Consider the following 13,326-nt stretch of genomic DNA (forward strand, 5'->3'; position numbering starts at 1 on the left):
TGTAACAAGGTCATTGTATGTGTTCAGTTGCTGAAAACAAACATACCATTATAACATTAGTAGGCATCGTTACTTCTGAACAATTTTACCCCTGGCTGATCTTAACAACGGAGTTATTTTCAAAATTGTCGGGTTTTTTTTTTGCTAGGCACTCCCAATTAATTTAAGACGTTGGTTTGTGTGACCGTAATTCTGATACATATGGCCCTGCTGGCCCGTGCTTATTCTCAATTTTTTTTTTTTACAAAATTAAACAGGACGTTTGTTTATTAAGCACTAAATGAGCTGTCCATTTGCCTATTGATAATGATTTATTACCGAATCTTTCTCGATTACATTCAAAGCAGCTCTGTATTCCGAGAGATAACGGCGATTTAGGGGGATAGACAATGGGAGCGTTATTTGAGAGCGCGGGACACATAAACGAGTCACTTCTTTGCGCACAACTGACTCATGCGGCCAGAGTGCTCGATCAACCACAATGCTCTTACTATACGATCATTTCCAGCCATCAACAACAACAAAAAAGCCACAACGATATTAACAACAACAACGAAACTTAATTAGCCCTTACTTAAAATGATTCCTTGCAAGCTCCAACGGAAAGTTTGTCGAGTCGAACTCTCACCGCTAATTCTTTCACAATGAAGAGGGAAAAAAGGACGAATTGTGCCGTGGTGCCTCCTTAAAAGAGGTCGTGATGGCACCGCTCTGTGGAGAAGGCCGATGCAGGAGAGGAGCGCATTCCACAATCTACACTTTAGCTGATCGAGAGCCAGACGGCCTGTCACGGGCTTCTTGGTAACGGCCACCGACGGAGTTGCCCAAAGGACATGGGCATCTGCTCTGACAACTCTCTTCGCCGCTGGCAAACCCAACAAGACCCCTTTGCACATACTGCCCTCCCACCTCCCCTCCCTCCCACCGCGCCCCCCTCCCCCACCCTCCTTCACTCCCCTCTTTTTTTTTTATCTTTTCCGTGTATTTTCACAGAGCCCAGTGCAAGCGTCCACTGCCCCGGTGACAACGTGTTATCTCGATAGCGATGTTGTGGCAGTAATGATATCCCAACCGCTGGCTGGCCCGGGGCGGACCAGACAGCCAATTAGTGGGCAGTACAAAGTGAAGGCGGCTCTCGGCGTGCCGCAAGGGCCACTTTGCAGGGATGCTAATGAATGTTTTGATGTCGTCCCCCCCCCCCTCCCACTCCCACCCCACCCGCCATCCCCCACCATCTTTCGCCTACAGAGGCGATGAATGGAACCAGGCCACTGGCGCACATTATCCGTGACGTCGCAATCCGTCTCGTCCGAGTGCTGACTAACGACTGCCATTAAAGGAAGCGACTTTGCGAGGTGGACAGCGCGTGGTGCGCACGTGGCCCAACATGGCGGCGGGAACGGTTCGCTCCATCGGCGCGGCCCGCGGGCGCGAATCGTCACGGAAGAACCCGACGGCTACGCGAGCCGGCGAGGTCGGATGTCACCGCGGCGCGTCGTCGAGGCGCTCACGAAGTCCGAATCCGCAACGGGCCGGGCCCGGCTCCCCCGTGCCGTCAGCACACAAGTCGCTGCTGCACTCGCTGCTGCTGCCGCTGCTGCTGCTGCAGTTGCTGCTGCTGTGCCCCGAGACGGCTGCGGATTCGTGCCCGGCCGTGTGCCGATGCAACAGCGGCTTTATTTACTGCAACGACCGCGGTCTCACGGCCGTGCCGAGCGGGCTGCCGCGAGACGCCACCACCATCTACCTGCAGAACAACCGCATCACCAACGCCGGCCTTCCCGCCATGCTGCAGGCGCTGTCGTCCGTCGAGGTCCTCTACCTGTACGACAACCAGCTGGAGGAGTTCCCGGCGCACCTGCCCCCGAACCTGCGTGAGCTCCACCTGCAGGAGAACAACATCGAGGTGGTACCGGGCGCGGTGCTGGAGCGCACGCCATTCCTCGAGAAGCTCCACCTGAACGACAACTCCGTGTCGAGCGCCGGCATCGAGCCGGCCACGTTCCACGGGACGCCGCGCCTCAAGCTGCTCTTCCTCTCCCGCAATCACCTGAGCAGCGTCCCCCGCGGCCTCCCGAGGGGGCTCGAGGAGCTGCGGCTGGACGACAACAGGATCTCGCGCATCCCCGACCGCATCTTCGGCCAGCTGACCTACCTGAGCCGCCTGGCGCTCGACGGGAACATACTGGGAGACGCCAGCATCTCGGCCTCCTCCTTCTCGGGGCTGCCGTCGCTCACCGAGCTGTCGCTCGCTCGGAACGTTCTCACCACTGTCCCCACGCACCTGCCCATGCTTGGCCTGCAGAAGCTGATTCTGCAGGACAACCAGATCTCGCGCCTTCCGCCCGGCGTCTTCTACGGCCTCAAGCAGCTGCAGAGGATCGACTTGTCCGGGAATGGGCTTCGCAGCCTGTCGCAGGGCTCCTTCAATGGCCTCGAATCCCTGAGCCACCTCTCGGCATGCAACAACCCCTGGCACTGCGACTGCGGCCTCACCTGGCTGCGGAACTGGCTGCGGAGCAGACCCAACGTGAACGCGAGAGGGCTCACGTGCCAGACGCCGGAGCGGTTCAAGGGGACGCTCATCCGCGACTTCGGCCTCAAGGAAATTTCTTGCATCGGCATCTCCAAGGGGATGGTGCCGGCCGGCATTCCGCCCATGCCACTGGCCACAGTGCTGACGGAAGCCGACGACTTCTCCTCCACGTCGTCGTCCATATTCACGTACGGGAGGGAGGGCGGGGGCGGCGGCCACGCCAAGGTCATCTCCTCGTCTTCGAGGATCCACGTGCCAGGCACGATCTCGGCTCCTCTGGCCGACGGAACGCAGCTCGTCTTCTCCCCGTGCCCGGACAGGGAGAACAGCGTGCGCCTGCGCTGGCAGGACGCGGGTGCGCGCTCGTCGCCCACGGCCACCTACCGCGTCAGCTGGGTGCGGCTGGGCCCGGCCGCCCGGGGTGCGGGCCCCCCGCCGTCCGCCGGCGAGCCGCACCTCGACAGCCACGAGGCCACCGTGCTGGGCGCCGGCGAGTTCCTCATCGCGAACCTGGAGCCGCGCTCCACCTATCGGATCTGCGCCACCCCGTTGCCGCACGCCAAGGGGGCCCGACGCCGCGGGCAGTTCGCGCAGGAGCAGGGCACGGCGGAGGAGCGGCCCGCGGACGGCACCTGCGTGAACGTCGACACGACGCGGCTGCAGAAGGCCGGGGCGCGGCACCCCGGCAAGGGCCCCGCGGCGGCCTCGGCGGCGGTCGGGCCCGGCGGCGGCGGCGGCGGCGGCGGCGAGGAGCAGCGGCCGCGGCAGCAGCAGCCGTCGCTGCTGCCGCTCGCCGGGATGGTGGGCGGCGCGGTGGCGGCGGCCCTCTTCGTGGCGCTGCTCGCCGCCTTCTGCTGGTACGTGCACCACCACCACCGCCGCCACGGCGGGTCGCGCCGCTCCGCGGGACAGCCGCTGTACGGGCGCGCGCAGCAGCGCCCGGCGAGGGGCCGCGGACGCGCGTGGAGCCAGGGCGGCCGCCGCCAGAGCTGGAGCCGCGGGCGCGCCGAGGACGGGGGCGACGTGGGGGACGAGGACGAGGAGGACAACGACGAGAGGGCGGAGGTCGGCTACTACGAGCCGGCCACCAAGCCCGGCGGCTCCATCCTGGAGATCTGCGAGACGCGCTTCGAGGCGGTGCCGCTCAACGAGCCGTGCTGCGCCGGCGTGGCCAAGTCGGCCTACGCCATACGGACCATCTTCCCGCCGGCACGCGGAGGGGAGCTCATGGTTTACCAGCGGGACACGAGCAACAGCAGCAACAGCAGCAACCGTAGCTACAGGGACAGCGGGATTCCGGACTCTGACTACTCGCACACGTGATGCGTCCCGTCATGCTTCCCGATAATAACAGATTATTATTATTGTTGTTGTTATAATAATAATAGCGTCGCTAAGGTGGCACAGAGCAGGAGGGCTACGGCGATAATCACGCCGCTCGCATGGGAGTATGTACCCAGACTTGTCGATGCAAAGCAGAGAGGCAAAATTATTCGACGGCATAAATATATAACGCGAAACGTTTCACAAAGAACAAAACGAGAGGCGGGTGGGAAGGAACAAGAAGATAAATACAACTGAACACGACATCAATGTATCAAATATTTTATACTGTTAATATATCACTGGACTGTCGAAAACTGGAACCAATTATTTTGTTTCTATAGGACGAAACTGTACACGTTTTATTAGCACTTGGACTTTTAGTGTGGTTTATGGGTATTTTTAAAATTGACAAATGTGTTACCTTTGGTTGAGTGGTTTATGTTGCTTACATAAAGGTGCAGAAAGCTATCGCTCGCTGTTCGTTGTGCATAAAACACTATAAGGTAACGTTCGCTGCATTTGTAAAAGCTTATTTCGGTAAATAACACTTAAGGCTGGTTTATTTTTTCATGTTTAAACAGCCTTTGCTTCGATAACATATTTGGGGAAATACGATTTTAAAAAAAGTTGCGTATGCTTTTGTTGTCCAGAGATAAGACTGCTGTATAAAAAAAAAATCAAGAATCTGTTTTAAATATTTATGCACTGTTGCTGCAGGGTTACTGGAATGCAGTTTTTCAAGCCAATGGCAATGATCAACACACATCGACCGAATGACCATGAGTATAACGCTATCGATTGCATTTGAATGGAAGCACTGTACATATTCACGTTTCCATTTTACACCGCATGGAGTTTCACATTTTTTGGGGGGGGGGGGGTTTGTTTACACTTAAAAAAAGCGTTCAGCAGGGTACGGAGACTTGTGATCTTAGCAGAAATGCATAGCGATGACAGCCCAGCCACAATCAGGCTCGTCAAAGAGGTGCTTTGTCTGCTCTCTGCGTCTGCTGGGGCGTGAAGGCAAGTCGTTCTTTTTTGCAATCAAATGGAGGGGAGAGGGAACAGCTGAAGGCATTTAAAATCTCCCAAATTTTTGGTTTGTTGTTTAAGTACACGCTACCCGAAAATATGTCCTCATGTAAATTATTACTATAGTTATTAACACTGCCGTCATTAATTATCCGTAAGGTTTTCGTTCAAATGCCTTCAGCAAGACAGGCGTCAGGCATTCTTCGTTTTTTTTTTTGGGGGGGAAAGTCCAGTCTGCATTCCGTGCGAATCACGAGACATTCGACTCACTTTGCTCGTAAATTGATCGGGGTCAAAATACGTCTCTCCCACTCAGACGTGGCATTGACGATCGGTTGAAGCAAAAGTGTAGGCGTCTAAAGCCTGGAATTGCGGTGAGTTATGAAGCTGTGGGTGTCCCCATTTGTGGGCCCCGGCCCACTAGCGAACTTTAAGGCACGTCAATTGTAATCGTCCGCGGGGACGATTTATAAAACTTGAATTTGTGTTCCCAAAAAAACATATACCCTCGAAAGCAGATGGCTGTTGTTTACCTGGCAGAAGGGAAAGCCTCAAATTTAAAGTGGCACATAAAGCTGCATCACCGCAATGTCCTGCTCACCCCACCATGGTGTTAGGGAAAAAAAGTAGCGGTGTGATTATTACACTTTGCTTCTGGCCCCCCCCCACCCCAAGGTACAGCAAATCTTGCACGGTCCCCCATGATCCACACCATTTCATGCGGCAGAGCAGAGTAAATGGTTGTGATCGTTATAAAAGAAACACACACACACACACAAGGGGCGAACGTGAGATTAGCGGCTCAGATGATTCCATTTGCAGCTTCCGCAACTGCAACTGTGAGAAGGTTCACAAAATGGGAGCAGCGGTGACGAGGCCTCGGGAACGTAGGAAAAAGGCGTCTCCGTCACGACGTCGAAACCGCGCGGACACGTCCAACACTGCCGAAGCGCACGACAATGGTCTCGCAGTGTTCTCTGCGCACGACGCACGGCAGTCGAAGCGGGGTTGTCCTGTGCCGGCACGCGTTATGAACGGGTCAACGTTGGTTTCGGAGACCGCGTGGGTGAAGATTTTTTTTTGGGGGGGGGGGGGCTATGCAGAGGGATGTTGCGTTTCTCCGTACCCACGTTTTTTAAAAATATATATATATTTATTCCGTTACCGTTCACAGTTCAGTGGGTGTCAAGCCTAAAATTATTTTTGATTCTGATGTAGTGTAAGAACGTGCTCGCTACATGTATATACTTATCAAAATAATATATATATATATAATTTCGGTGAAACATACTTCAATTTATGTGGCCAAAATTTGCTAATATGCATTGGTTCTTAATTTTACCCAACTGCACGCACACACACACACACATCCACGCACGAATTCATACATATTCATGGCAGACGATCACTGCAGATTAACAAGCACGCGTGAATTACGGCACGCAAATACAGTACATGCGCGCGCACACACACGAGCATGTATCCCCATATACACACACACAGAGTTACGAAAGGTCAGGCTAAGGCTAAGTTTACATTGGCCTAAGGGAAGTTTCCTTCATTTAAATAACATTGCATGCTTACACATCAAAATCGAATCCTAATTTTGGTGCATTGATAGGAGTGTTATACAATCGTCTGTGTCATTATTGCTGCCTCTGTATTTTAGTTTCTTTTATTTACTTTTTAAAGCGGTAGCTTTTTTTTATCAACCAAAGCCAAAATATCTGATTGCCTTATGGCAGCGTGTGCCTTGATGTATCTCCCTGATGAGTCGCTTTGGGAGCTCGTGTGTGCATTTAAATGTTTTGCACAAAAAAAGAAGAGGAGGAATGGGGAAAACAAAAAACAAATCGTGTGAATAATTAATGAAAAGTGTACCTTTCCTTTGTGCTGAAAATAAACGGTCCAATAAAAAAAACACACTCCCGAAGTTTTATTTTTATTTGTTGAATATAAAACATGTCACGCGAATGCTGCGAGCTGATGGCTGTCATCGTGGCCTTAAAAAACCCACACCGCCACCCACTCCCCCATCAATTTCGTCACGTAAAAGCTGGATGTTTAAACCTTTGACCCCAACGGCCTCCGATTGTTTAACTAAAGTGTACCATTTGTCATTTCATTATCGTCGGTTTTCAGGCAAATCATACAAAGACAAACATCCCTCCCCCCCCTCTCCCTCGTCGAGCTTTCAACAGACAATTTTGTTAACGGGTAGCACCTATTGAAGGCTGACACCGGCACACAGGGGGGTAGTGGGTGGTCAACACCACAGGCGGCCGCTTCCCCAGTGCTGATGTTTACGCACAGCAGCAGGTGCTAATTTGAGGCTGAGCTGAGCCAGGGGAGGTCCAGGACCGGTTCGAATGTTCGTCACTGTCACGAGTCGGAATCGTGCGTGGGAATGGAGCTCGGGTCGCTGGGCCCTTAATGCAGTGCAAGAACCGCTGCCACACGACTCTCCACCGCAAAGACAAAGATCTCCCGTGTAGCCCGAAGAGACTGTTGGGGCAAGTGGTGTTTTGCGAGCACATATGAAGGCCGGCACGGCACACGGGGGGGGGGGGGTGGGGGGGGGGTATGGCCGGCCAGCCCCACGTCTGGACGCCTTTGCCTCCCCAGTGTCGATGTTTTTTACACACCGCACATTTGAAGCTGCTGAGTCGACCAAGGGGAGGCCCCAAGACCGGTTCAGATGATCGTCACCAGTGTTGGTGGCCGTGAGCGGGAATCAGACTCGGATCGCCGGGTTCGTGGCACAGCGTAGCGCTAACCGCTGCACCACCGCTCTCCAGACCCAAATCAAACACACACACACACGATCCCACACAGGCGGAGAAACGAAACATACGTGTGCGGTCACGCACGCCGCACACACAGGGGAACACGGAGGGCACACATGTAAGGTCCCCGGGCACCGTTACTTCTGCTCGCAACACATTCAATCGCAGAAAGGGAAAATTAAGATACAATTACGATAAGCCTACGCGTGCACGCACCGAGGACCACGGCAACGCTGACAAGATCAGAATTTTCACGAGTAAGCACACACTCCGAGCACCACTTTAAACCGCAGCACTTCATCAACGGACGTATCTCAATCACCAGCAGAAGAATATCTCACACATGCATGACCCCCCCCCCCCCCGCATCCGCCCCCCTCCTCGCATACAAATTACATTTGTCTCGTTCAATCATCATTACGTTGCCTTCCCCAGCTGTCCGCCTACAGCTTTGGCAATTTCTTTATTATTATTATTATTATTATTTTTAAACATCTATTTGTATCCCCCCCCCCCCCGGCCCGTAACAGTCACTTCACGTATCTCTGTGTGTGTATTGTTTTCTTCCATAATACGTAACAAATAAAAACAAAAGTTAAAGGTGCAGCCCCTGCAATGGCTTCGTCACGCCGCTGCTGGTGGATGGATCTCAACGAGAGGGAGTTCCAGACTCCGTCTGTCACCGTGGCCAGAACGTCTGGGAAGAGATGGGAATCGTACCGCGCCTCCGATGAGCACTGTCAGCTACGTACGGTGCGAAAGAAGTTCCAAAGTACGAACTTTACGTGCATGCGTTACCAACAACTTCACCATAACGCGACTTTGCCGATGGGCCCTATTGTGGCGCGCAACACACAACAACGATTGGCGTCGTCGTGGAGAATGTAGCCAAATAAAAAAAAGTAGACGTTGCGACTCGGCATATGGGGATACATAAAAATAAATAAACCTTTTAATCGACGTGTGTATGACACACACTGCTGGGTGGACGGGAGGGCTTTAGGAAACGTGCCCCATTGCTTCCAATGCCACGCCGGAAGGTTCTATCGAACCCGAGACCTCTCTGGATCGCTGGTCCGGCGCGCTGACCATTAACACCACAGTGGCAGCATCCGCCGGCCCCCAACTCCGCATATGAACGCACACACACACACATCTATCTATGTGTGCGTAAACGTTTTTTCTTCTTCTTCTGTTTGTGCAAAAACCCATACGAGGCGGCACATCCCCCCCCCCCCCCCCCACTGAGGGGAGATAATTAGGGCCAAGGAGGGGGGTTAGACGTGCCCATCTGCCGCCGCTTGCGTCTCCCTGCGCCCGCAAGCCCGCACACCACGCGCAGACATCAAAATCCAAACAGATATCCCCGCCAGCCAGCCCCCCATCATACCTACAAATGGGGGGGGGGGGGGGAGGTGGCGGGGGTTGGTGGGGAGAGGTCTGCAGTGGGTGCTCCGAGCACGAGAGAGATGGCACCGCTGAACCTTAATTCTGCAGAGTCGACGATCGGAGTGATATCTACCGTGTGGACAGATCTGAAGCTACACGTTCGCTGCATTGCCTCCAACCCAAGCGTGCGTGTGTCGCTCGAAGGAAGATAATTAGCGCATTGGTTATGTTTGTTGTTGTTGTTGTTGGTGCATGCGCGTAAATAAATATCACATCCGTGTTTGCTCAGGCTGAGTGAGAGACAATCGCGCTATTAAAACACGGATATTTATATTTGTTTTGTGGGCTGTGTTTGGATATCTGAGCATGCAAGCGCAGTTTGTATGAAGAGCCGAGGGCACAGTCGTGATTTTAAAATAGTGGCTCGAGTTGGCTCGGCCCATCATCTCCCCCAGGGTGTATAAAGTAGGCAACCACCTGGTGCGCGCCACATTGTGGGAAGTCAGCAGTGATCACACCTTAAACAGGCACTTGTCCCTGATAATAAGAATGTGGATTTTCCCGCAACGAGCCCATGACTATCGGCAAAGACATCCAACTGTCCATGACTCGCTTGATCATTCAGACATGGATATATAATGTAATATAGTATTCTACCTATAATTGAAGTGTGTAGTAAATGGGATATTTCACATTTGGAGTAAAATATGAAGCAGAGGAATGCAAGATAAGTATAAAATATAGGAGGGAATGCAGTGATACATTTTAATTTTCAAGGTTTCTAATTCAATTTGCACATAGGGTAGTAAATTAGTGCCGAAAGTGCTCATTAATACCAGGTGCCACGTCGAGAAAAAACGAAATGGCCTCTTTCCTTTAAAAAAATGCAGTTTACTAAGCATGGCATGAAACATGTTTTGACCAACAACAGCCGTCATTCGCCCCTAAGTGGTCGTGCGTCACCGCCATGCTTGTGCCAGGCTAGGTGCACTTTGAGGCCACGTCAAGCGTCGAAGGCTCGCTGGCAGAAGGTCACGGGACAGACCCAGGTGCCATGGGTGAGTGACTGAGATGACTGGCAGATGCACCACCTGTGCTCCCGACTGTGCCAGCTTGCCTTGTTTTAGCGACCTGAAGCTTCGCTAGTTTTTGTGAGCGTTGCTCTTCTGCCTTCCGCTGTTGTTGGAGGGCGACAGTGCCTACATGGCCGTGCACATGTTGACACACAACAACAACAGCCGTCATTCGACACTGAGTGGCGATGACGTTACCACGGGCTGTGTGCCAGGCTAGGTGCACTTTGTAGACACACACAGAAAGACATGTGAGCATACTCACAGGCATATTATCAAGAAACATGCTTTTATACAGAGGCAACTCGTGTACACATCCTATCCCCTCTGGGCATAATATAGTCTTACCCTTGCCCTACAATTACCCAAAGCTGAAAATACATTTTCACGGGGGAAAAAAAGTCAATGTTATTGTTCTACTAAATTCCTTCACTTGTCTAAAATGCAGAGCCATCGTGTTTTATTGTTTTGTCAACAGCAAAGATAAATGTATGGCCCTCGTGTGTATTTGCCGGGTGCACTGTAACATCGTTGAATTCAGTCCCTGAAGAAGCTCCCAACCAGCACGTGGAGCGAAACGTCGGACAGAGAGCTGTACAGCGGAACCGTGAAAGCCTACACAGTAAAAAAAAAATGTATGTCATGATGATTCTGGCATGCGTGCAAGTAAAAATGAAACATGTATGATAATCGTGTGTTTGCAAAAACACATTTTTCTCTCTCTCTCTCTCTGCACCGGCTCATTCAGAAAATATTTCCTTCTTAATTAATGTTTGACATCACTGTGGCTCAAGGAACTTATTCAACTTAGATAGTTGTGACATTGACAACAGAAAAAATGTAATTGCGTTCATCTGGCTTACGCAAACTAATAGGTTGCTTATGTGATGCAAAATGAATACGCGGTATAAGGAAAGCTGTTCGTCTCTAGAAATAAATACATACGATGCGTTGACATGCATCCCAAGCACATTGAGAAGGCTCGTCAGAGGAATTCAACCTGAAACTTGACCAATATCGTTCATTCTGAACATCAAATTTAATTAGTCTGTCCACACAATGGAAAACATCAATAGCCATCTGCAATTCGAAGGTAAAGCGAACATATTTACGCATATTATAACGAATAAACAGCTTACACGTGATTATTATTATTATTTTATTGCGCAGGGAGGGGAAAAAGCAGCTCAAAGGGACAGAATCTGAATAACGCCGAGACTGAGCAATTGCGCAGAGCAAACATCTGTTCAAAAATCCCGCACTGTACATAAAAGCGGGTTTTTTTTGTTCGCCACCGCAGCTAATGGGTGGGTTATTCAAATGCATGCGCATCTGGATCACCCCCCCCCCCCCCACACTTATACTGCCGTGTTATAAAACGCATTTGCTTAAAGACACCAAAACGTTGTGCGCAGATCGATCACAATCTTCACCGCGCGCGGGTAATGTGCGCATTATCTGTGCCTCCCGCTCCCGGCTTTGAGAGTCGCCGCAGAGAGACTGCGACCGCTGCAAATGAGGGGACGCAGCAGCTCGCAAGCATCGTCCGACCTTCGGTTCACGTGCATGGTCACGCCTTGAAAAAGGGGTGGGGGTGGGAAAGCCATAATGCTACCATTCAAAGCCGCAGGGGGCACCTTAGACGCCACGCCAGTGAACAACATGCCATGCCCGATGGCTCTAGGAGATAACAGAATGCCTAAATGTTCTCTTGATGAAGGTGAGCCGTCCTTGGCAGTGCGTGGTGAAGTCTGCAAGGAGTCGCAGACATTTTTTCGAGGAGTGATGGCAACCCGAATGTGAAAAGCGAAGTATGCCACCCAGAGCACGAACATTCCCGAAAGCTCCATTTCAACCGTGTGCTATTATCCGTGAAGTGATGCTCTGGAGCGTGAATGCAGTCGTAATGCACAAGTGTGGGTGTGTGTGTGGGTCTGCCCAGTCTCTTTGTGTTTTATAGATGTAATATGATGCCAGAGTGTACCTCCACAGGAGAGCGAAGCCATGTTAATGAACAAACGTGGCGAACAACACACTGGGCGTGCAAGTATAGGCACAGAGGTGCACAGACTGCACTTTAAAATACCGGGTGCAGTTCTCATGTAGAATGCTAAGCCGCGAGTTTGTGATATTTAGGCCCCTTGACTTTATGGAAATGTATACATGCAACAAATGAGAATAAACGGGCAGCACCTAGCCAAGTTGGGATGGGGGGGGATGAACTGTCACTTTGATTCATATTCCCAACACTGCAGCCTTGCATTTTGTTTGAGACCAGTGCAGCAAAGGACTATTAGGATGATTTAACCGTCCGCCATAAAGTAGCGCCACGGTACAGCGAAAAATATCGGTCTGCAAATTAATAATTAAATTGGGAACAACACATGGGGAGAATATGAACCGCACAAAGCAGCCTCCCTGGGAATTTCAAATGAGAAAATGCTGGGTGCGAATACGAACAGCTTCCATTATTACTTAATTTGCAGCCGGCGTTATTTTCAAACTCACACCCGGGTGTGCAACTGATTTTTTTTTCACTTCCAAAATTGCATTTTTCACATACATATTTTTGTATGCTCAGGCAATCGCAAAAAAGTACTTGAGGTGGAAGAGTACGATTAATATGTGATTGATAGCCCGTGTAATTGGCATGTTAATACACGTCCCGCAGTGTGCAGAAACTGCATGGGACCACATCCCTCTTAACATCGTTGCCAGCTGCCCACAATGCGGTACGATGACAAGCGACGCGTATGTTGCAGGGCCTTGCCAGCACTCATTTAATGCAACCCTCATTTAAGGCCTATGCCATTAGCTCTTACATATATTGATCGGTCCCAGCTTTTAACAGCTATCACTCCAAGAGGCACCATTAACAATTTAGAGTAATTGGTCTGAAATGCTGATCATTTAAGTCGGCCTTCAAGCGCCTTGTATACGCGCGCGTGCACGTGTGTATGTACACTGGGCCATGATAAGGGCATCGTTCGTACGTCTTTTGGCCTTGACTTTGGGACAGTTTTTTTTTCTTTTACTGGTGTCTTTTAAACCATTAGTATTGGGATGGAGGTCAAGGTCACCCTGTGGCCAAAGGTTGAGAGGTATGCTTAACAGCAAGTCGCTTGGGAGATAAAATGAAAAAACTAAAAATGCTCCGAGCATCTCAGGAGGCAGCGGGCGTAAC

The 13,326-nt window shown here is 51.4% G+C and overlaps 1 protein-coding gene across 3 annotated transcripts in view; it reads left to right on the forward strand.

Moving 5' to 3' along the window:
• LOC116948326 (leucine-rich repeat transmembrane protein FLRT3-like) overlaps positions 1-6,817 on the forward strand; it is a 51,392-nt gene extending 44,575 nt beyond the window's left edge. For all 3 annotated transcript variants that reach the window (XM_076071457.1, XM_032964883.2, XM_076071458.1), the window contains exon 2: positions 1,249-6,817. In XM_076071457.1, the coding sequence (XP_075927572.1) occupies positions 1,388-3,859 (2,472 nt within the window). In that variant the 5' untranslated portion in view covers positions 1,249-1,387 and the 3' untranslated portion in view covers positions 3,860-6,817. The remainder of the gene's footprint in view (positions 1-1,248) is intronic.
• Positions 6,818-13,326: the final 6,509 nt, after the last annotated feature.

Source organism: Petromyzon marinus, chromosome 33 (assembly GCF_048934315.1).
Source record: "Petromyzon marinus isolate PM22_M1 ecotype Great Lakes invasive population chromosome 33, UKy_Petmar_22M1.pri1.0, whole genome shotgun sequence".
NCBI classification, from domain to species: domain Eukaryota; kingdom Metazoa; phylum Chordata; class Hyperoartia; order Petromyzontiformes; family Petromyzontidae; genus Petromyzon; species Petromyzon marinus.